Source organism: Puma concolor, chromosome A1 (assembly GCF_028749965.1).
Source record: "Puma concolor isolate L17-30 chromosome A1, mPumCon1.1.hap2, whole genome shotgun sequence".
Classification (NCBI taxonomy): Eukaryota; Metazoa; Chordata; class Mammalia; order Carnivora; family Felidae; genus Puma; species Puma concolor.
Window position 1 is genome coordinate 230,134,121 of NC_141667.1, and position 22,599 is coordinate 230,156,719.

Here is a 22,599-nt window from a genome sequence, read left to right on the forward strand (position 1 = left end):
ATTTCTCCCCCAGCAGTTACTCCTGCCCTTGTATTTTTCCAAGGTTTTTCATTGTGAGCTGTCAGACTCTTCCCCTGACTCAGAATGTCTGTGTGGTCATTGTTTTTATTTGGAAATGAGAAAGTCTGGGATCTGGATTAGCATCTTGGACATGAACCGAAAACAAAAGGGACAAGCTCTGGATTGCGAAAAGCTCTTGGGTTTGGGATCCGCTTACAGCTCTGTCCTTCAATTATAGAGTCATACAGAAGAAATATGCCACCGGGAAGCCAGATCAAAAGGACCTCAGTGAGAACCTGGCCGCGGCTCAGGGGCTTGCCCACATGATCACAGAATGCGACAGACTGTTTGAGGTGAGTAACCGCTTCCAGCAGCCTTCCTCATAGCTCTTGGAGCCAGAGAAGATGCTCGGAACCGTTGCTGCATTTGCGGCTTATATGTGTTTGTTCCTGATTTTATAATGACAATAGTACACAACGTAGCTCTGGTCGTTGCTCCCAAGAAGCATGAGGAGCTCTGTACCACTGAGGCCCTGACAGTTAGACACCTGGGGCTACCGTGATGATGATTTTCAAGAAAACGGTTCCATTGCCCTCCAGTGCCAGCTTCAAGGCCAGCCAGCCAATTATGTTGGATGTGTTAACTTGGACCTGATTAGGTTCAACATCTGCGTAACCCTCTTGTTTCTGTGAACCAAGAATCAATGACAGGCTCTGAGTGTACCCACAGATGTGTTTAAGAAGTTATTGAAGTAGACTGCTGGCATACTTTTTGTGGTGGAATTGGCATCTGTAAATGGGAAAAGTGTGCTAAAAAGGTAAAGCTATTTCTGACTCATATTTGATGTTTCTCTTAAGTCTATGTGCTTTAAGTTTCCTGAGCCCACATTTTGCCAAACCAAAGAAAAATACGTTAAAAGGAAAACGGAAAGAATGAATGGGAAGTCATTGCAATGTTTTGGATAATAACTGTAGTCTCAGAAACATATTTGCTTTTCCTGACTTTAGGAAACTCTCCCACCCCAGCCTTGCCACTGATCTTGGGAAACTATCCCCATGGCGCTAGGCCCGTTGCCCACACTGTGGGTTTTGACAAAATTACTTTGCTTTCTCTAACTATTAGTTTCAGCATTTCTTTAGCTCAGTATGTTGCTTTTGTGTGCATCCGTTGATTCAGGTCCCACATGAGTTGGTAGCCCAGTCCCATAACTCATACGTGGAGGCTGAGATCCACGCTCCAACTCTAGAAGACCTGGGGTCCCAGCTGGAGGAGAGCGGAGCAACTTTCCATATGTACCTGGAACATCTCGTCCAGGGGCTCCAGAAAGAAGCCAAGGAGAAGTTCAAAGGCTGGGTCACGTGCTCCAGCACAGACAATACAGATCTTGCTTTCAAAAAGGTAATCTCAGGGTTGTAACAAAATTACCCCCATGTCTAACAAGCAGGGATTTGTTTTGCTTTAAAAATGGCCACTCTCTGGGGCGCCTGGGTGGCGCAGTCGGTTAAGCGTCCGACTTCAGCCAGGTCACGATCTCGCGGTCCGTGAGTTCGAGCCCCGCGTCGGGCTCTGGGCTGATGGCTCGGAGCCTGGAGCCTGTTTCCGATTCTGTGTCTCCCTCTCTCTCTGCCCTTCCCCCATTCATGCTCTGTCTCTCTCTGTCCCAAAAATAAATAAAAAACGTTGAAAAAAAAAATTTAAAAAAAAAAAAAAAAAATGGCCACTCTCAGGCGCCTAGGTGGCTCAGTCAGTTAAGCGTCTGACTTCGGCTCAGGTCGTGATCTCGTGGTCCGTGAGTTCAAGCCCCGCGTCGGGCTCTGTGCTGACAGCTCAGAGCCTGGAACCTGTTTCAGATTCTGTGTCTCCCTCTGTCTCTGACCCTCCCCCGTTCATGCTCTGTCTCTCTCTGTCTCAAAAATCAATAAACGTTAAAAAAAAAATTTTTTTTTAATAAATAAATAAAAATGGCCACTCTCTGGGGCACCTAGGGGCTCTGAGTGTCCAATTCTTGGTTTCTGCTCAGGTCATGAACACAGAGTCTTAGGATAAAGCCCCATGTTAGGCAGACACTGAGTGTGGAGCCTGTTTAAAATTCTCTCTCTTTCTCTCCCCCTGCCCCTTTCCCCTACTAGCATTCTCTCTCTCACTCTTAAATTTAAAAAAAAAAAAAAAGGCCACTCTGTCCATGGGGCTTGGCACACACACAAACAGGTCAAAGATCCACTCTAGAGACCAAGCAGTCCCTGGTGCATGTAATCAGAGTACAGAGTACCAATCTTATCCTTGTCCTTTAGCTGTGTGACATTGGGCAAGTCACATGCCTCTCTGTGCCTGGTTTTTCATTTGCATAATGGACATAATCCTACCACTGTTGGAGGAGGGCTATTTAAAAATCAAATGGGTTAGAATCTTTCCTGGCACACAGTAAATACCGTGTGTGTTGATGGAGATTATTTGTACGATCACTGTTATTTTTCTTCTAAGCTTAAAGATTAACATCTTAACGTCTTAAACCTGAGCTATGCAGAATCACTTCCCAGTGACCTAACCAGTGATGTTTTTTGAGCGCCCAGTGAAGTATGGTAGGTTTTCGTTGGAACTAGTTGGCCCCTTCAGCCTTCGATGGTGTCTTTCCCAAGGTGGGGGACGGGCATCCGCTGAAGCTATGGAAGGCCTCTGCGGAGGTCGAAGCGCCCCCCTCGGTGGTTCTGAATCGTGTGCTGAGAGAGCGTCACCTGTGGGATGAGGATTTTGTGCAGTGGAAGGTTGTGGAAACTCTGGACAAGCAAACAGAAATCTATCAGTACGTGCTGAACAGCATGGCCCCCCATCCTTCCAGGGACTTCGTGGTTCTCAGGTAAGCCTGACTCTAGGGTTTAAGATGTTTTTGTTTCCAGAAGCAGATTAAGAGCTGCATATTTAGGGGCGCCTGGGTGGCTCAGTCAGTTAAGCATCCGACTTCGGCTCAGGTCATGATCTCGTGGTCCATGAGTTCAAGCCCCGCGTCAGGCTCTGTGCCGACAGCTCAGAGCATGGAGCCTGTTTCAGATTCTGTGTCTCCCTCTCTCTCTGCCCCTCCCCTGTTCATGCTCTGTCTCTCTCTGTCTCAAAAATAAATAAACGTTAAAAAAATAAACTTAAAAAAAAAAAAGAGCTGCTGCATATTTAAACATTTCGCACAGTTCTATCACCTAAGTTCAGCCTCTGCTGGGAACTCTGAGCCGGTGCTCGCTGCCCTCAGCGACACCTGACTTTGTTGTATTTATGCCCGACTTCCTGCTTCCTTCACCCAGTTTACAGCTGTGCTGGGCTCTCCTCTGGCCCCTTTCATTACGGAGCAGACGGTTTATTAGGCCATAAATACTGCTCATTTCCTCAGAACAGAGTCCCAAGAATAAGCTGCTGTTGGTCCAGTGGGACTTGCTGCCATGTTATGCAAATTGACTCTGACTTTTCTCCTGATTTTGCCTTTTCTCCCTTGGGAAAGCAAGTCTTTGGTGTGGGTACCTCTTAAGACAGAAGTATGTGCAACCTCAAAATCCATCAGTGCAACCTCAGAGATTCATAACTCATTGCCGTGCGTGGAAACCTTGGCACAACCCCGAGGCCCAACTGTGCCTTAGGCCCAACTATGCACAGACAGCTGGGTATCCAGGAGGATTTCAGGGCCTGAAAGGCCTGCAAAGCCTTGTGTCTTCTGTTCAGGTGTTGCTTCTGATAGCTTTCTGGCTTGAGTTCTGGCCCCTTGCCCTCTGGGTTTGGAAGGGGTGCTCAGCCAGCAGTAGAAGGCGTGCAGAGTATAGCTGTGCACATGGGCTGGGGAGTCATCATCGAATCAGAAAGGACAGGGACTGAGGATACCAAGAAACCAAATAAAATGTAATTAAACCAATATATGCTTTTTTTATTGATAACTGACGGCAGACAGTGTCTCTTCCCATAGATTAGCAGTGCAAAAGGAATCACTAGTGAAATTCCCCGACATCTGTTTCAAATACTTTATGAAACTAGTTTTGATGGCAAACCACAGGTTACTTTTCACACAGGCTATTTATGCCTTTGGAGTTGGTCCTTGGGACCTTGAATTCTAAGGGTCATTTTTGCCGAAATATATGTGTTTATCTTAGCAACGTTGGGATCCTGGTGGAGAACGTGGGCAGTTTTAAGGGTGGCTTAGTCCCACAGTTGTTGGGACATTAGTCATCTCGTGGAAGTTCAAGTTCACATCTTCACTCTTGCAACTAGTTCTTCTGGGATGGCAGCCAGTTCTTCTGGGATGGAACCGTGCCATGGCGTGCGTCTTCCCTCTCTTTGGAGGAGGTTGAGGGCCAGAGTCCAGGCATGGAGCCTCGTCCTTCTATCCATCCCACAGTCCCACCAGCCTATTTCTCAGTACAGGACATCATTCCAGTACCGTGGGGAGTCTGTGGGGATAATGCTGTGAATACAAGAGACTGCAGTCCTGCTCTCTTGGGGTTGGCATTTTATCCGGGAGGGAAGATCAATAAATAATGAGTAAGGGGATCAGGTTCCTTATCTTGGGGTGGGGGCGATAAGGAAGATAGGAGGATAGTAAGGGGTTGAATTTTAAACATAGTGGTTAGGGCAGAGTCTCACAGCACCGATAGTTAATCCACAACTTGAAAGAGAAAGTGGTTGCATCATGAGGCTCTGAGCAGGAAGAACTCGACGCTCGAGAAAATTAACCACGCAAGAAGGAAGAAGGTGGTTCTGACACAAGAAGGTAGAAGGTGACAAATATGGTGAGGAGGTCACAAGGCTGAGATGCTTCCTGTTCAGAGTGTCTCCCTCTCTAGACCAGCTTGTACGCGGCTGGTCTCCATTCAGGACCACCACATTTACTTCTTTGTCTCCTTCCCTAGATCCTCGGGAGCTTCCAGTGGTAGCTACTGAGGATTCTTCCATTTTATCCCCACAAATCTGTACAACTTCCAGTTTTTATTGCTAATCACTTCATCTCACGTGAAGGGAAGGGTCCCACCCGTGGAGAAGTTGCTAGGCATTTCTATAGGGCTTTGTTCTTCCCAAGGTCTTGCTGGGCACCCAGAGTAGTTTCTCTTCCTGGTATAGTAGGACAGGGCTGACAAAGTTATAGAAGATATGGCCAAGCAAGGGAGGGGATTGGTGATGTAAATAACTGGGATTATGATAATGAAACCTGTATCTTACGATAGAAATGATGGTTACACAGATTCTCTCACAGTTCCTGATTTCCGTCTGCAACATTTTTCCAAGTGGTAGCCCCCTCTCTGTTTGAATGGCTCCCGTAACAGGGAACTTCCTACTCCTCAGACAGCCTGTTTCATTTTTGGAGAGCGTACTTTGTGAGACAGGTCTTCTCTATACTGAGCTGACACACGCTGTCGCATCTCTGCCTGCTGGAGTCAAATCGACTGTGTTTTTTTCTTGTTCTGCTTAGGAGCCACTCAGGTATTTGAAAAGAATTAGCAGTCCACATGTGTCTAATTTGCTTCAGGCCAAGCACACCAGCTCATTTCTCCTGTAAGACTGAGTTGAGCATCACTTCCGGAAAGCCTTCCCCTGTCAGCCCTACCTTCCTTTCCACGTGATTGCAGATCGCTCCGTGCATAGCCTCATCACTGCACTCACTTTGGTGTTTCAGACGTTGCTCTGTATGTCTGTTTCTCCTCCTTGGCTGTGTATCTTTGTGTTCTTAGTGGCTTCTCATGTGTCCAGGAGATGTTTATTGAATGAATTGAATGGGCAAGTCCTAATTCTAAAACCGTAAGACCAACCGTTCAATAATGGCCAGGAACCTCTACAGCCTTGATTTGGGGTTCCAGAGGCAGACTGGAAAGCTGCAAGACTGGGGCTCCTGGGTGGCTCAGTCACGTGAGCATCCGACCTTTGATTTCAGCTCAGGTCATGATCCCACAGTTCATGGGTTTGAGCCCTGTGTCGGGCTCTTTGCTGACAGCATGGAGCCTTCTCGGGATTCTCTGTCTTCTTCTCTCTCTGCCTTGCCCCTGCTTGCTCTCTGTGTCTCTGTCTCTTAAAATAAGTAAACAGACATTAAAACAAAAGGTTTAAATAATTTTTTTTAATCAATAAAGTAAAATAAAAATAAAAGGAAAGCTGAAAAACCATTTCTGGCCTCTGGGTCGGAGGGCTGAGACCCTTGCTTTGAACTGTACTGTAAAGATTTTACACACCCTTCTGGAAACCATCCGTTGAAGTAACCAGGATTGGGATTTGAGCGGGAAAACAGAGGCGCGAACCTCAGTGCCGCGCCCACGTGTTTCTTTCTCTCTCGGCCCTAATCCTGCGGTGCTGGGTGCTCTGCCACAGGACCTGGAAGACGGACCTGCCCAAAGGAACGTGTACCCTGGTGTCCCTCTCCGTGGAGCACGAGGAAGCCCAGCTCATGGGCGGCGTGCGGGCCGTGGTGATGGATTCTCAGTACTTGATAGAACCGTGTGGCTCCGGCAAATCGAGACTGACCCACATCTGCAGGATAGACCTGAAGTAAGTGTGCCCTCCCGGGGACGGCAGGCTCACTCAAGGGCCCAAGTCGCCAGGGCGCCGTTCGTCGTCCTGATCCCCCATTTCACCCTACTTGGTGTTTTCGCTGCCGTTCGCGTGCTTTCGTAGGTAATCGCTCCCCCTCTCTGTTTTCCTTTTCCCCCTCCTTCCCAAGCTTCTGACGTTCTCCTGCAGCCCTTTGCTTTTCTTCACGTTCAGTGCCATTCCCACTCTGTGTGCTTCTCAGGCAGGGCGAACACACGCCTGGTGGCAGCACAGCGATCGCCAGTCCCCTTCTCGTGTGTTTCTGTCGCGCCTGCTCTCCTCTTGCCGCCCCCTCCTGTTGCCGTGCGTTGAGAAGAAACGAACTTACTTCCGACCCCATCAAGGCAGTCACGATGCTGAACAGGTTCTTGGCCTGGGTCCGTGGACACTGAGTGTTCTCAGTGAATTCCGGAATTCAGTCTGAATCTTCTCTGGGGACATGGTATTGCTGCGAAGCACCCAGTGAACCCTGAAGAGACAGACTGAATACTTGGCCAAAAAGGCATTTTCCAGGCACCTGATGACAGAGTGCGGTTCTCAGACCCTCGAGGCGTCAGCCCCGAGTTGTAGGCATGCGCCCCGAGGTGCGGGCCACAGCACAGCCCGGTCTGCCGTGATAAAGTGCTGAGGTTTGGAAAAAGATTTTCCCACTTCCTTTCTCATTTTTGTCCCCACAGAGGTCACTCCCCAGAGTGGTACAGTAAAGGCTTTGGACATCTGTGTGCAGCAGAAGTTGCCAGGATTAGAAACTCTTTTCAGCCCCTCATTGCTGAGGGTCCAGAAACTAAAATCTGAGTTTTCCCCAGTGCGACATCAAACTCAGGGAAGAGGAAGTGAACAGAAACACTTGTGGGAGAGGCTGCTCGTGAGAAAGCGAGAGAGAGAGAGAGAGAGAGAGAGAGAGAGACGTGGTTAGTGCTTAAAAATGGAAACACTGAGAAGTCGGAATGTTGAAGAGGCAAGAATTGCTGAGAACTTTCCTAGCCTTCCTGGAGACGGCTACATCCCTACTAATATAATATTTTTAAAAATCGGAACATTTATCTATGTTACTTAAAATTAAATGGATTATTTCTTGTGCATTGCCTAATTTGCTATTTAAAGGCTTCTAAGAAGCATACTCTTAACTGTAAATAAATGTATGTATAGCATATGTACATATGTGTGTATATCTCTATCTTCACTGTATATATGCACAGTATCAATTTTATATATAATTGCGTCTTTTGAAAAGGAATGCATCTGACTCAGTGAGTCCCTTCCTCACTCACGTGGTTCTTTCCGAGTTGCTCTGGGCCCAGCCCCCCACTGTCCTGCTGCTAACACCCAGGTATGAAAATGTGTAGTCTGTCGGTCGGCCCCGATGTCTAACCAAAGATTAGCTAACCAAAGGAAAACAACATTGAAAGTTGTTATGTGTTGTCAGTTTGCTTGCGTCCTTCAAAAACTGAGCTTGGAGTGCTGGAGAATGCTGGGAAAAGAATACTTACTCCTCTTAAAAGCACAGAAGTGGAGTAGAAGTCATGACCAAGTATAAGGCTAGGTTGCCAGTGGCCAGTGGACCCGGCCGGATGCAGTTTGGTGAGATGTCAGATGTCCACGGGCCACTGGAGTCAGGGCAAGTGACTGCAAGAACTTCATTGCCCTGCTGGTTAGAGCCAAATATAATAGCCTTTGCGTAGTCAAAGCCCAAGGGAGCCTCTGTGTTTTATCGAGTTTCCATAGATACATTTTATCATGTTCCTAAATGTCATTCTGTATGACCAGTGGCCTTTTTGGTCACAGTTAATCGGCATTTTCTTACCGATACATTGCACTGAATTTAACTCTGGACACCAGACGGGGGGAGGCGATGGTCACTTGAGAGTCCTGGACCATTACAGCTTCAGGGAATTCTTATTTTGCCATGGAGGATGTTCTTAAGATATAATTCGTTAAACTTTTGCAATTTAAAAGACAGGGTTTTAAACTAACGATAAGACCAAAACTGTACTCTGCGAAAATAGAACTCTTAGAAAATATAAACAGGTTTCTTAATTTCATATTTCTTCATTAGCCAGTCAAGCTACCTACACGTTTGACCCAAACTTATTTATTATTGTATAGACTAAGCAGATTGACTCTCCTTAACCCATTGCTAATGGATTTAAGTTGTGGAGTTTTTTTGTTAATTGTAATTCGACAATGGTAGAGAGAAAGATAAGTTATTATGCTTGGCTTCAGGAAGAGATTTTCTTTGGTAATCCATGAAGATTGGCATCATAACTTAGCAACTGGTATGGGAGGAAAAAAAAACCTTAAATGAGTGTTTTCCCTTTCTTTTGTATTGTTATGCATTTATGTTATTATGTAATGTTTTTCCTATCAGCAATGTGCAATTCTTTTATTGAGAGAAATAAAAATATTATATATGAGTTCTCTATGGTGCAAGGAAAATCATACTATTTGAATTATGACCTGGGAATTTTTCATTTCCTTGCCTACAAAGAAGTGGCCAGCAAACCCATAATTTTCAAGTTGGGCAATGCTCCGTGAGGAAAACAAATTCATTTCTGCCATGCATCTTAAATTCAACCATATATGTTGGATTACCTTAATATGCATAGACAAGATTAATGAAGTTTAATCTAGTTTAACACTGGTCCAGAGATGGAATCCTAGGGGTTTGGAAAATACGCTAGACACACACGGATGAATCGTACTGTATCACCAAATTTAGCGTGAACACGAATCACCCGGAGATCTTGATCAACTGCAGACTCTAATTCAGGCAGTCTGGAGTAAGATTCTACATTTCAAACAAGTCTCGGGGATGCCTATGCTGCTGGCCCAAAGACCACACTCTGGGAAGCAAGAGGGTACTAAAACCAATACGGTTGTATTCATGGCCCCCCTTCTCTTTAAATTACCTGACTTTCCCATTTTTGCGCGTGTACTAATCACGTCACTGCTGCATAACCTAGTGCGTCTAAAAAAATAAAACAGGAAAAATGAGGGAAAAGATGCATCGAGCTTCTTTGTCAAATACCACAGTATTTTATTCATTGTTATCTTGCCAATGGAAATAAAATATGATATTGCATTTAAATATTATATTTATACCTCATGTATATTTTTACCTCAATTGTTGGTATCAATCATCAATTGTAAATAATTGCCAAGGCAAATAAATTTATATACATTAAATATTTCCTATTTTCTATAAAAATATATGTTGATTTTCATGCTTCATCCTGTAAGCGGAAAACCTGTCTTCAGTACGTCTCCCAAATACAAGGATGTTGTTACCAACAAACACTAACAGTCTGGGCGCCTTAATTTGCGTCTAAGGCATTAAGGCGATGGGAAGGGCTTATTTTTTTTACGTTTCATTGTTATGAAGTCTGGAAGTTCTAAAAACACATCTACGGTATTTTTATTGAAGATTCTGGAAACTACAGCTACATTTCATTTTCACAGGGTAGACGAGAAATTGAGATATGATGAAGGGACTTCTGGCTGCACCCCTGGGCCACAAAGAGTAGCCACATCTGACCCCGAGCCTCTGGCCTTCACTCTATTTGTTGTCTGCTTTACTTCTAACAGATAACTAAAGTAGCTCCTCATTAAGTTAAGCAGAAGCTCCCTGGTAGTCTCGGCTACAGGCTGCAAAAGGCACAGCAGCCCAAGAGACCATATGCCCGCATAAAAATTATCCAAACCCTGCCCTCTGCTCGTCTCTCTCATGCCTTCCCCCCTTTCGTGAAAGGTTTCCTGTCCTAGCCAAAGGAGGAATTTCACTTGCCCCCTATGGGAAAGAAGAGAACACGGTGGTCATTCTGGCGGCCACCGGCTACAAACATCCTGAGCCCCCAGACCATATGAATTCAAACCTGATGCAAGCATACGTCTTGAAATTCTCAGGGATGACGTTGCTCTGCTGGCTCTTGATATTTGGCCGCACAAAAACCGGTTGTATGTCTTCTTCTCAGGAAGGTGATGTACAGGGATGAAATAGACCCCAGCTAAGGGCAGTGGCACATGCTGACACAAAAGCAAAATCAGCGTGTGCTGACCGAACAAGGAGTTAGGAAATAAACACTTGCAGTCACAGCTCTGTATCACTGCAAAGCCAGCAAGTTTGAACAACGGACAGCATGCGAAGTTGTACATGCCTTCGCCCCCGGCCGACTACATCCTCTGGAGAGTGTTTACTTCCATTCCAGCAACCCCACCCAACAGGCCACCCAGATGTCTCCTAACCCACATGCCCCTGTGCCCAGATGAGGCTCAAAATCCCAAGTAGTGCTGTTCCTCTGCAGCAAAATTTCCCGCAGAGGACGTTTGTTCACATGTGCGGTCCACATCCACACGACATTGGAGGGGGCTGGGACACCGGGCAGGCAGAGGTGTGGCTGCAGAGAAGACGGTGTGGAACAGAAACAGTGATAAGCAGCAGTCCTTTCTTGTTACTTGTAGCAGTTCTGTTCGTTAAAGTCACCGTGAACTGAATTAGCGAGTACCAGACCACTGCTCCTGACAGAAATATAGGGGCAGGTTCCCAGGAGCCTCTGCTCACAACATTTGTGTCAACCAATAAATATATAAACCTTGTTCTATGTGAATTTCTGTTTAAACATGCCTTACTCAATATCTATTTCTTACTAATAATGATTGAGCTACGGTATTTCTTTATAGGAAAACAACAGTCAAGAAAGGCTTAATATTTTCCTGACCCCGAGTAATGTGACTGTAGATTTCTTAGGCTTTCAGCCTCACAACAATGCTTTATTACCTTTTTTTTTTTTTTAATGGGCCATCATCTCAGGAATCCACAAATTTAGATGCTGTCCATCTTTTCCATAACTTCATCATGCATTATCAGTGTTACTTTCCAGAGTCGCCTCACTTACAGATCGGTGCATTTCCTCTTTCTTTTTCTAGATGTACCATACGGTCAATTCATTAACATGGAACTCACAGCCAACAGCACTAAAATTCTTGGCTAAACAAATCTTATCTGACACACTTACTTTCTCTGTAAGGCACATTCCGGCTTTCTTGATTTCAGGAACACTAGACAGCCCTTCAGCACTATACCTGGGGGCCATTTTAAACAGCAAAATCACTAACAAAAAGCTCAAAAAGGGGGAAAACGTGGTACTGAATACACCGTGAAAAGGATACTTCTTTACGGCACGAGAGCTGAATCAGGAAGGCAGAGGTCACATTTGCTTGGTCTCAGCTGGGAATGTGCATGAACATCGGTGACTCCAGTTCTGTGCCAAGAATGACCAGGAAAGAGCAGTGAGTATTGATTTGGGGATTACAAGTAAGTTTTGAAAAGTGGGTGAATTTGCAAATGCAGATTCTGTAAGTAATGAGGATGAATATATATACAATACCCAGTAGTAAGTTACTGCAAAGTCTATGAAGCCCAGAGGTGGTGGTGACCCCCAGCGACTTCAGAAGAGTGACAAAGGGCCTGGCACATGGAAAACCTAGGATGTGAAGGGACAGGACGGGCTTGGGCATCAGGTAGAAGTGGGGTGTGGCTCAGGCCGAGGTCAGAGGGTACAGAGGATAGGAGTGAGTGGAGCAGGAGATAAAGCTGGATGGTCACGAGCCAGGAATTGTTCAGCTGCAGCAGGGACGTTGGGCTTTCTGTATTGAGCCAAAAAGCAGAGAGGTGGATTCACATTTGTTCTGATGGCAGAGACTTAAAATGGGCTAAAAGAGAATTGGCATGTTCTTATATGCAGGAGCAGGGATATGAAGACACCCCCATCTTTGCCTTTCCCTCTTCCTTTTGGTTTCTCCTTAGAGAGAAATAAAGTGATTGCTACCACTGGCCTTCCTGAGCTGATACCAATCCATGATAACTTGCTTTTCCTTTCATTCTAGAACATGTTGCTTTCCCCTGTTCCTTGTTACTTGCAGAAGTATTTATGTAGATGTACTGTTCATTCGACACCCTCAGAGAAGACACGTTCAAACCAAAATGCCAAGACCCAGGGAGCTCCAGATCAGTCTGGGTGCCATATGATCTAAAGATGCCAAGAGCTGGTATGGTGAAATTACTGGTGAGATCTCCAAGGACAAACTCCAACAAATCAGCAGGAAAGGCCAGGCTGGTGGCCTGACTTCTCCCTCTCTTGTTGTAATGCCCGTTGCTTGTCGCAGGGGGTAGGCCGGTTCTGGTGATGAGCGAGGTCTAACCCCAGATCACGTGCTAACTGAGAGAAGGCCTCTCTAATCTGTGTGAAGGGAGCTTGACCTGTCACTTTGCACCTCCCTCAACTCCAGCATGGCCAAGACATGTACCTAAGACCCCTCCCATAGGCCAGACTGGAATCTGTCCTTTTCTAATTAGCCCAGGACCTAATGGGTGCTGAGGAGAAGCTTCCAGAAGGTAACAGCCATGAGAATGACTAGCGGCTGAGATGAGGGCAGCCTGGAGTGATGAAGAGCAGTGTGACGGTGGAAAATCCAGCAGAAGGCTGTGGTAACCAGTCCAGGTGGACAGTATTTGTGGGGACAGAAGTAGAGAGATTTTTAAGGATATTTCTGAGTGGAATTCATAAGATTTATGTATCAGTTTGTTGCAGAAGGATGGAGAAATGGAAGTAGCTACAGATTACTCTGAGTTTCTAGTTTGTGGTTTGTCCTTTAATTGAAAAGGGAAAAGGAAGAGGAAGAGCACGTTTCAGAGGGGAGCGGGGCAGGGAGGGAACCATGTTGGAAAAGGTGGTCATTTGGGCTCTGATCGTGTAGTGCTTGCAATGGCTGGGAGCCATCCAGGTGGAGGTGCCCACCAGCCAGTTCAACACACAGGACTGAAACCCAAGAGAGTGACCGGTGCCCAAGCTGAAGCTATGTCCCTTAGGTCACCTCAGTTTTGTCATTCCTGCCTCTTCTGTCCATATGCTTACTGGCCCAGTGATACCAAACCACTGTTTCACATCTCTGTGATGTTGCATTGACCTTCTCTCCCTCTTGTTGGTCATGTGATAACTTATTTATTCCTCAAAGCCCTATTCGGGCGTGGACTTTCCTGACCATCCCTCTTGAATCCACCTGTTTCTTTCCATATTTCTCTTATTGCACTAATCACATTGCATTTCATTATTTAGCAATAAATCTAACTCTTCTACTAGATTGTAAGCTCTTGAGGGCATGGTTGAAACTCTAGATCTTAGACTTCCTGCTATATTATCCCATAAATATTGTTAAAATAAAGTGGGCATTAGGAGGACAGAAGCCATAGACAAGGACGTCATCACATAGGGACATTGTGTAAAGTTTTCCAAAGCTAATGAAATAACTTCCATTCTGTGCTTTGACTACTTCACCTCTCCAACAAAGAATGGAGAATTCCCTGGTGTCCCAAGTAGTTAAACGTGTCTATTTCTGAAATTAACAAATACTGTCAAATAACAAATATTTGCTCACAGCAAATAAAAGTTTGATTAGTTAATTCAATCAGTAAATATGTATAGAGCACAGTGCAAGACACTGTTCTAGACTCTTAGCCAATAAAACAGTGAACAAAAGAGGCAAAAAATCCCTGTTCTCATGAAGCTTTTGGTCTAGTGGGAAAAATAGCCAAGAAACAAGATAAATAATTGGCCACGTAAGCTCTATAGAGGAAAAAAAAAAAAAAAAAGACAGGAGATAGATCAGGTAGTCCAGAAAAACCTTACTGAGGGCCGGGGTAGAGAACTACTCAAACAGACACCCTATTTTTCTCTCCCGCTCCACTAGGGTTTTTAAAATTACAGTGGTAGGACTGATCGATTAATTAATCAACTTGCAGAGACCTATTCCTTGAGAAGCAAAAGAAGTACAGGGGCACTTGGGAGGCTCAGCCAGGTAAGGGTCCCACTCTTGATTTCAGCTCAGGTCAGGATACCACGGTTCAGGAGTTCGAACCCCGGATGGAGCTCCACACTGACAGCATGGAGCCTGCTTGGGATTCTCCCTCTCCCTTTCTCTCTGCCTCTCCCTGGCGCTCGCTCACTCGCTCTCACTCTCTCTCTTAAGATAAATAAAAAGCAACACCAGACAAATGAATCCCCTGAGAACAACACTTGCTCAGACAGAATGGCTGCATCTCCCAAGCCGGTCAGAGAGCAGGGAGGCACAGATGTTAGAAACCCACATGTCCCGGACTGTAACATCTTCTTCTTACGCCTGAATGATCCTGAGGCCCCTGCTTTCTGGTTCCCGGATAGTAGCACGTCTCAAAGGTCCCCAGGTACTCCAGGGAGTTCTGGAGACCAGGTCTCCGGTGTGGTCAGGGGCAGGCTTCCGTTCATCGGCTTTGGTGCCCTCATCGCACCCCACACAGCAGCCACCCCTGCTGACCATGACCTCCTCAGCTCACTGCCGGGCTCCGCACATCTCCTTTCTGCTCCTGTCACACTGACCTTTTGGGGGGTCTCGGTGGGGAAGACCCGGTTCTCCTCTCGGTACCTCTGTATGGAGCACAACTGTCTGAGACCAGGCTGTCCCGTACAGTAAGTCTCCACCAATATCCTGGGGAGAAGTTCAAAATAAGGCATAACTTAAAGCTGCACCTGAAAGTGGTTTGTCTTCCGGCCCACTGACCCCAACCTGACCTCAGAGGCCCCCAGCGCTCCGGCCTGCCCCGCCTCACCCCTGCCAGCTGAGCCTGTCCACTCCGAGACAGGCGAACGTCTTCGCCTGCAGGGAAGGGCCTGCCTGGTCCCAAGCCCACCTCTCTTCACCAGCCTCCCCCACCCCGAGCCTTCATAATGTGATGAACAGCTGGCACTGCTTGGCCAAAAGAATGAGTCCCAACTCCATTTCGGCGACGCATCCGAGGGTGCAACTCAACCCTCTGGACGCCAGACAATAATCACACAGCAGAACTTCATTGATTCGCTGCCCTAAATCCGGATTATCTCAGAGGAAACACCACCACGTTGATTCTGGCGGGCATAGCAGAAGAGCCAGCCGGCAGCCGCAGCCAGCCCTGGAACGGGGCGTCCTCGCCTTCCCTTCCCGGTGCCTCCTCACATCCAGGCTCCAGGGCCGCCTCTTGCAGACAGCCTCCGCCACGGCTGGTGTCAGTCATCCCACCGCTGCAAAGCTGATTGATGACATTTTAATATGAATGAGTTTCAGCCCGAGCTCCTCCGCCAGAGATTTGCATAATTAAGCCTTTTATCTCTTTATTGGGAATCAGGGGGCACAGGGATTTCAGGCATCGGCAGGTCGGTGCCAGCTATTTTTGGAGTTAGGAAGAGGCTGAAATTACACTACCGTGTAAAATAAAGCCTAAACCCGACAGTGGATCTGATCTTGTTCCAGGATAACTGGGGTGGGCAGGAGGATTGCTTCTCTGCGCGGGCCTTACTCTCCCGGGAAGCTGGGACGCTGCACCTTTCTTGGACCCTAAGGGATGGGGGAGCTCTGCCTTGATTCAGAAGGGGTCTTCCTGGCAGCCTCCTCCTACCTGGCCCTTCCCTCACCTTGCCCTCCCCCCTTCCACCGCTTCAAAGCTGTCTAAATCTGATCTTTCTTCTCTGAAAATCCCCCTCGCCTTTGGTTTCTAAGCCTCTGAGGCATTTTCTGAGAACTCCCAAAGACGGTGCCTGACATCCGTGTCGTCTAAAGTCCATAATGCACAGCTTTGCCAGGAACTGTGTGCCCAAGGAGGACCCAAGAGAATGCCCACATCACACGCTTGAGGCGGCAGCCAAGGGAAAGAGCCTGTCCCGGGGTTGGTGGGGCAATGCCCTGTCGGCAGGACATGCTTCAAGGGGACAAGAGTTGAAGACATCAGGTAAGAAAGTGCCAAACTGGGGGGCACGGCACACACACACACACACACACACAAATAAGATGGCTGGATTGGGGAGCAGTCACTGGTTTTCCTCAGAATCCTTTAGGTTCTCTGTTAGTCCTCATCGTGAGGGGAAAAGAAAAAGGAAACCAGGCATAACTGGCAGATAGACTGTGCTGTCTTCCGTGGAGATGGACGGTTCGAATTATTTGGAAAAAGCAAACTATCCAATCGTCTGAAAGGAGCCATGCGCTCGGAGGAGCAGCCACTGGGGATGACCCATCGCTGGGATCTGCTGGAGCCGCCCTCTGGACACCAAGCATAAGGAACACTCGCTCCAGAGCAGTGCTCCTATTCTGGAAACTGAACGAAACGGAATGTTCCACTCAGAAGCAACTTGCAAGTGGCAAAGGAGAGCAAATTTCTTCCTGGTTTTCTGTCTGTTTGCAGTGGGTCCAGTACAAAACACAGTCCACGTACAAAGCACGAGAAACAGCAGCTGACTCAGTGGAAGCATCAGCCCCGAGACGCAGCCTTTCTACGAAGCCTACAGTTGTCTCGCTGCATTGCTCATTTTTCAGAAGGCTGTATGTCCATCCTACTCTCCCCCGTACATCCCCAAATTCGTTTTGCACAGAGCCCCCCTCCCCTACAGTCCTGATGAGCCGGTTACTGTTCAGGGATCAGATTATCACAAAGCAGGCATCAGGCGGGATTCCTGCACGTGAATTGAAAGAATTTTAAACAATTGTACGCACAGCAACAGCTGTCGCTTCATGGAACTGAATAAGGACGAGAAGGGCAGTTTTTGAGAAGACAGTTGAATGCTTCGTAATTTTTGTTCAAGGATTTGGGAGTGTAAAACAAACAGTTCCTCAGGGCCCCACATTCCGGTGCCAAGATGTCACGCAGAGATCGGAAATCAAGTGTTCAAGGTGACATTGTGAGCTGGGCAAATCAGGAAGAGCATCTCCCAGGGGCAGTAATGCCCATACAGGATTAAGGCCATCACACAGTGACCAGGAAGTCGAGGCTAGGAGAGGGATCCAAGGCTAAAAGTACTTGTACTCTGCTCAACAAAAAGAAAATCCAACCAAGTGGCAGGTGGGCATGGTGGTTCTCCATAGCATTGTCCAGGTGGAATTGAGAAGCTTAATGGGGGGCATCACCGTGAACCAGAACTTCAGACCTGGAAGTATACACATCAGGGGACGATTCCCCAGACGCTATATGCTCTTTATCCTCCTGCCTCAGACCAGCCCCAACCACACGTGGAATCAACTCCCTGCCAAGGAGAAAGAAGCTCACAACAACTGTATGCACTGAGGTCTTGCTGAATGCCAAGGAATCTTCCTACACGTTCACATATATGTACAGAGTATGCGGCATTGATGTATCGAGCCTCACAATAATCCAATGAAACACATACTATCACTTCCAATTTTAATGAAGAGCAAGTTGAGGCCCAGAGAGGACAAGTGACCTTCTTGACATCACTCAGCCAGGACTGGACTTCAAATCCAGGCAACCCGATCTTTGCTGTGCCGCTTCCCTTAACGAGCAGGGGGGTTCCTCTCTAATGTGAGCCGCCATGTTGGGCTCTGGGCTGACAGCTCAGAGCCTGGAGCCTGCTTTGGATTCTGTGTCTCCCTCTCTCTGCTCCTACCCTGCTCTCTCTCTCTCTCTCTTTCTCAAAAATAAGTAAATATTAACAAAAATAAAAAATAAATAAAATATGTCCACAAAGTATTTGATGCTTTTCCCTTCAAGAAGCAGAGCTTAATTCTCCTCTCCTTGAATGTGGGCTGTATTTAGTGAGTTGCTTCTAACAAATGGACAGTGGTATAAATGGCAGAGTAAGCGTACGGGTAGGTTTTCGTTGCTCTTAGATAGACACCTAGAAGTGGAATTGCTGGACCATCCGGTATGTGGTTTATCTAACTTTTAAGGGAAATGGCAAAGTGTGTCCAAAGCGGTGGCACCATTTTACCCGTCTGACAACAATGCACGACGGTTCCAATTTCTCCCCATCCTCATCAACACTTGTTACTGTCCATGTTTCGGATGGGGTGAAGTCATTCACAGTGTTAAATGTTGTTCACTGTTTTCAACTTAAAGCAAAAATAGAATTTCCAAGTGACCGGAGGAAATGATAAAAGTCAATTAACTCCAATTTCGATTCTCACTTTTTATAATCACTCTGCTATCATTGACTATTTCAAATCTGCAGTTTAAATAATCACAGGGATTGGAATAATCACAGGGATTGTGCCCAAAACAAGGTAAAATAATTCCAAACTCTACTCGCTCGTGTTCTTGAAGAGGGTGAGACAGAGAACATATTTTGGCATTCTCTCCCTAACCCCCCGTCTGAAATCCTCTAGGGCTATGCTTTCTGCTTTCTTGTGCTCTTTTCCTTTTGCAGCTTCCACCCTAAGAGTGAGGAAGAAAAATGTGCTAAATGAACACACTTTCGAGGGGCCAATAGGAGGAGAACAGGGGAAAAGAAATTCAGACGCATTCCTTCCCAGCCGGAGACGTTGGCCAGCACTGGCGGGGAGAGAGGATCTGTACTCAGAACCCCTCAAACTTAGGCATGAAAGGGGGTGAACCTTTGAGAGGCGCGACCAGGGGGTCAAGCAAAAAAGGTGGTTACCTTCAAAAGACAAAAACAGCTCCCAGTTCAAAGTGACTAGACGCTGATTCTATGAAACCAGAAAGAATGTTCTGCCCACATGTGCAGTTGTCAGCAGTGGAACCACAAGAAAGGAAATCTCGGAGGTAAACACTGGGAATGCTCATCAAGGTCTGCCTGGGAAAGAGAGAAATCTGGGCGGTGGGCTTCCAGTCTGGTTCTCCTGTCAATGGCCTGTCCCTGAGAGGACAGAGGCCATGAGCGCCCCTTTCTCCTATCTCACTTAATTCTGCTCTGTGTTCACGGATCTCACTTCCTTCCAAGGAGGATTTTGCTCCCACGCCAGGGGGCCCCATCAGGAGATAATGTGCATGCAGGGTTGGAAGCTGGTTTAGTCCTCAGAGCAGAGCAGCAAACCCAGATGCTGGGAGGAGGGATCGGGAAACCGCTGGGTGGGAACAGCCTCAGAGGGGGCGTCCAGGTCACAGAAAACAGCATGCCCTGCCTGTTCCTCTGCACCCCGGGCCTCCCTGAGCAACTAAGCAAACACCTCTGATTCATCAGGCAATGCCTTAGGAGGTCACAAGCAGTTTTAGAGAATTACTATTTCCAACCATAAGGAACATTTGCATGGTCAGACATTCTCAAAAACAAGAGCCCATAAATTCAGCAGAGTCCTCAAGAATGGCCATCTGAGGGCTGCAAAAGACTGAGTCCCCATGGTAACCTCAGCCTGGAAACCAAGCTGTTTTCAAAGAACTGGTGCTCGGGGCACCGTTAGGCAAATTAAAATGGTGGTAGCCATTCTTATTGGTGTTTTAACACCTCTGATATTTAGATCAAGTACAAGGTCACGCAAAATGGCAAAATTCACCAGGGCGTCTTTGGTCATTATCATTTAGTGTGGCCATGCTCCCCAAAATTATTTCCCCATAATTGTCTGTCTCTACAGGAACAAAACAGTGCTTAGCAGTATGTCAAGTGTAGTTTCTGAGAAACCTGAAATTTCCCAAAGCCTGTTTTCTTTTTTTGGAGGACAAGCTATGAAAGATTTGTCTTCTAATATTCCATCTTGAACCTCCAGGCTTCCACATGAGTGTGAATACCAAAGTAATGCAATGAATTATTTTGTTTCTAATACAAAAAAAAAAAAAAAAGTTCCTCTCAAAATAGTTGCTACACTAGAGACAGGCAAGGGAGGAGTGTGATAGGAGTTTGATACGAGAGCATTTGCAGAAGATAAGAATATGAATTCTCCCTATGAAGAAATCCCAAGACATTTTGGACTGGATTTGTTCTATCCACTTAGCTTTGTGAGTACTGACTTTCTGTTCAGATCTGTGTAAAGGGTCATTGAAACCTACCTTTGCTATAAAGGTCAGTTAATGTAACAGTGGATTTTAAACTAACTGTGTGATCTCCATGGATATGGAGAGAAGGAAGGCTTCAAAGAGATCACAAGACAAAAGTCCAGGGAACCAGGCAGATGATGGCCCAGGAGGAGAAGGAATACGCCAACAAGAAGTAGAAAATCTAGGGAAGGGGAGCAGGATTGCATTTGAGGTAGACTGAGGAAGGCAGTGACACGCCCTGTGGCTGCTCTTTATTTCCCAAATGAGTAGATGGCCTTGAAGATTTAGTCTCCTGGTTTTATGGGCATTCCCAGAATCAAGAATTATTATGCAAAGCTCTTTACAGGCATGGGTTCCTGCTTCTCTTCTTAATACGCTATAACCCGAGGACTTAAGAGAAATGCAGCTATTCAGAAGTTCACTTGTATAGATTTCTATTTTTGTTTAATTAAAATATTTAAAATATGGAGCTGGCACACCAATTGGCAGGTACGTTAAACTGTCAAGCATGGCAAAACGGTTGTGCAATGTTCTGTCTTTTTATGTGGCACAAACACCACCTGACAAATGGAGTGATAAAGAAACATGGAGTGCCTGTTTATTTAATAGGCTGGAAAGATGAAAAAGAACTCTCCCCAGTGTGCCAAGTGCAACATAATTGCTAACAGAATAGTAGCCACAGGAACAATAAGGTAGAAAAGTCAGGTCTTATGAAAAAGTGACTGAAAGCTTGCCTATTGGTAACCCAGCAGTCTTTTATTTGTTTTTATTCCACAAAGAGAACATAAATGGAGATCATGCTGGCTTTTTAAATAGTTCAGATCCCTCCCTACCTCCCTCATTTATTCCTTCCTTCCTCCCTCCCCCAGCCCTCAGTCCCTCCTTTCTTCCTCTCCCCTCCCTTCCCCTTCCCCTCCCCCTCCTTCCCTCCTTCCTTCCCAAACCACACTAAGTATTCTGTGTTAACCTAGCCTTGTAAACAAGTGCACACATTCACAAACAACATTATGACATACTTTGGTCATCGTTTATTAGTATCATTTACAGAAATGCAGCGTTAATACATTTCTGCAGTTAGATTTTCTCAATGATACTTCATAGAAATCCTAACGGAGTCAACTGATTTTGCTATAATTCATTCTTTTTAATGGCTGCATAATGTTTTATGATATTTAAATTTTTTTATTTTAAAGATTGATTCAACCATTCCTCTCTTTATGGGAATTCATCTTGTTTCAGAATTTTAACTGTATGAATAATGCTGTCATAAACATGATACACCATTCTTGTGAAATTATATTATTACGGTATGTATTTTTATTTCTTCAGAATAGCTGCCTAGGAATGAGATTGGTAGATCAAAGTGCATGTGAATTTTTATTTTTAGAAGATACTGCCAAACTTCAGTTTAAAAATGACTGTAACAGGGGGCGCCTGGGTGGCTCAGTCAGTTAAGCATCTGACTCTTGGTTGCTGCTCCGACCATGATCTCACTATTTATTAGATCAAAGTCCTGCTGTGAGCCCAGAGCCTGCTTGGGATTTTCTGTCTCCTCTCTCCCCGCCCCTCCCCTGCTCATGGGCGCCTGCCCTCTCTCTCAAGATAAATAAATAAACACTAAAAAAAAAATAAAAAGGACTGTAACGATTCACATTTCAGTTTGCAAAGTGCAACAGTACATTTTCCTCTGCATCCTTACCTCCAAAGGGAGTAACAGTGTTACCATTCTATTGTCTTTGTTAATTACATGGCTGTAAAGGGTTATTGTGTTGTTACTTTAATTTGCATTTCTTTGATTACAGATTATTTTATTTTCTTAATGTTTATTTATTTATTTTGAGAGAGAGAGAGAGAGAGAGAAAGAGAGAGAGACAGCGCGCGTGAGCGAGGGAAGGGCACAAAAAGAGAGGAGATAGAATCCCAAGCAGGCTCCAAGCTGACAGCACAGAGCCTGATGTGGGGCTCCACCCCATGAACCATGAGATCATGACCTGAACCAAAATCGAGAGTCTGACACTTTACTAACTGAGCTACCCAGGTGCTCCGATTACAGATGATTTTAAATATCCATACCTTATGGCCACTATGCCCACTTTGGGCTAAATTATCCATTCATATTTATTTTTATTTTCTGTTGCCTATTAGTGAAACTCTTGGTATTTTAAAGATATTAACTTTTTATCTGTCATCTGTGATGCAAATATATTTTGACCTCTACAATTCCTCACTGACCTTGTTTAAATCTTTTCTAGCTGTTGGTTTCTTGTCTTGGGTGA

The 22,599-nt window shown here is 45.9% G+C and overlaps 1 protein-coding gene across 5 annotated transcripts in view; it reads left to right on the plus strand.

Moving 5' to 3' along the window:
- The window catches only part of STARD13 (StAR related lipid transfer domain containing 13), a 386,813-nt gene extending 377,174 nt beyond the window's left edge, over positions 1-9,639 (plus strand). For all 5 annotated transcript variants that reach the window (XM_086713840.1, XM_086713850.1, XM_086713817.1 and 2 more), the window contains 5 exons: positions 239-353; positions 1,177-1,398; positions 2,637-2,854; positions 6,328-6,504; positions 7,224-9,639. In XM_086713840.1, the coding sequence (XP_086569966.1) occupies positions 239-353; positions 1,177-1,398; positions 2,637-2,854; positions 6,328-6,504; positions 7,224-7,341 (850 nt within the window). In that variant the 3' untranslated portion in view covers positions 7,342-9,639. The remainder of the gene's footprint in view (positions 1-238; positions 354-1,176; positions 1,399-2,636; positions 2,855-6,327; positions 6,505-7,223) is intronic.
- The last annotated feature ends 12,960 nt before the right edge of the window (positions 9,640-22,599 follow it).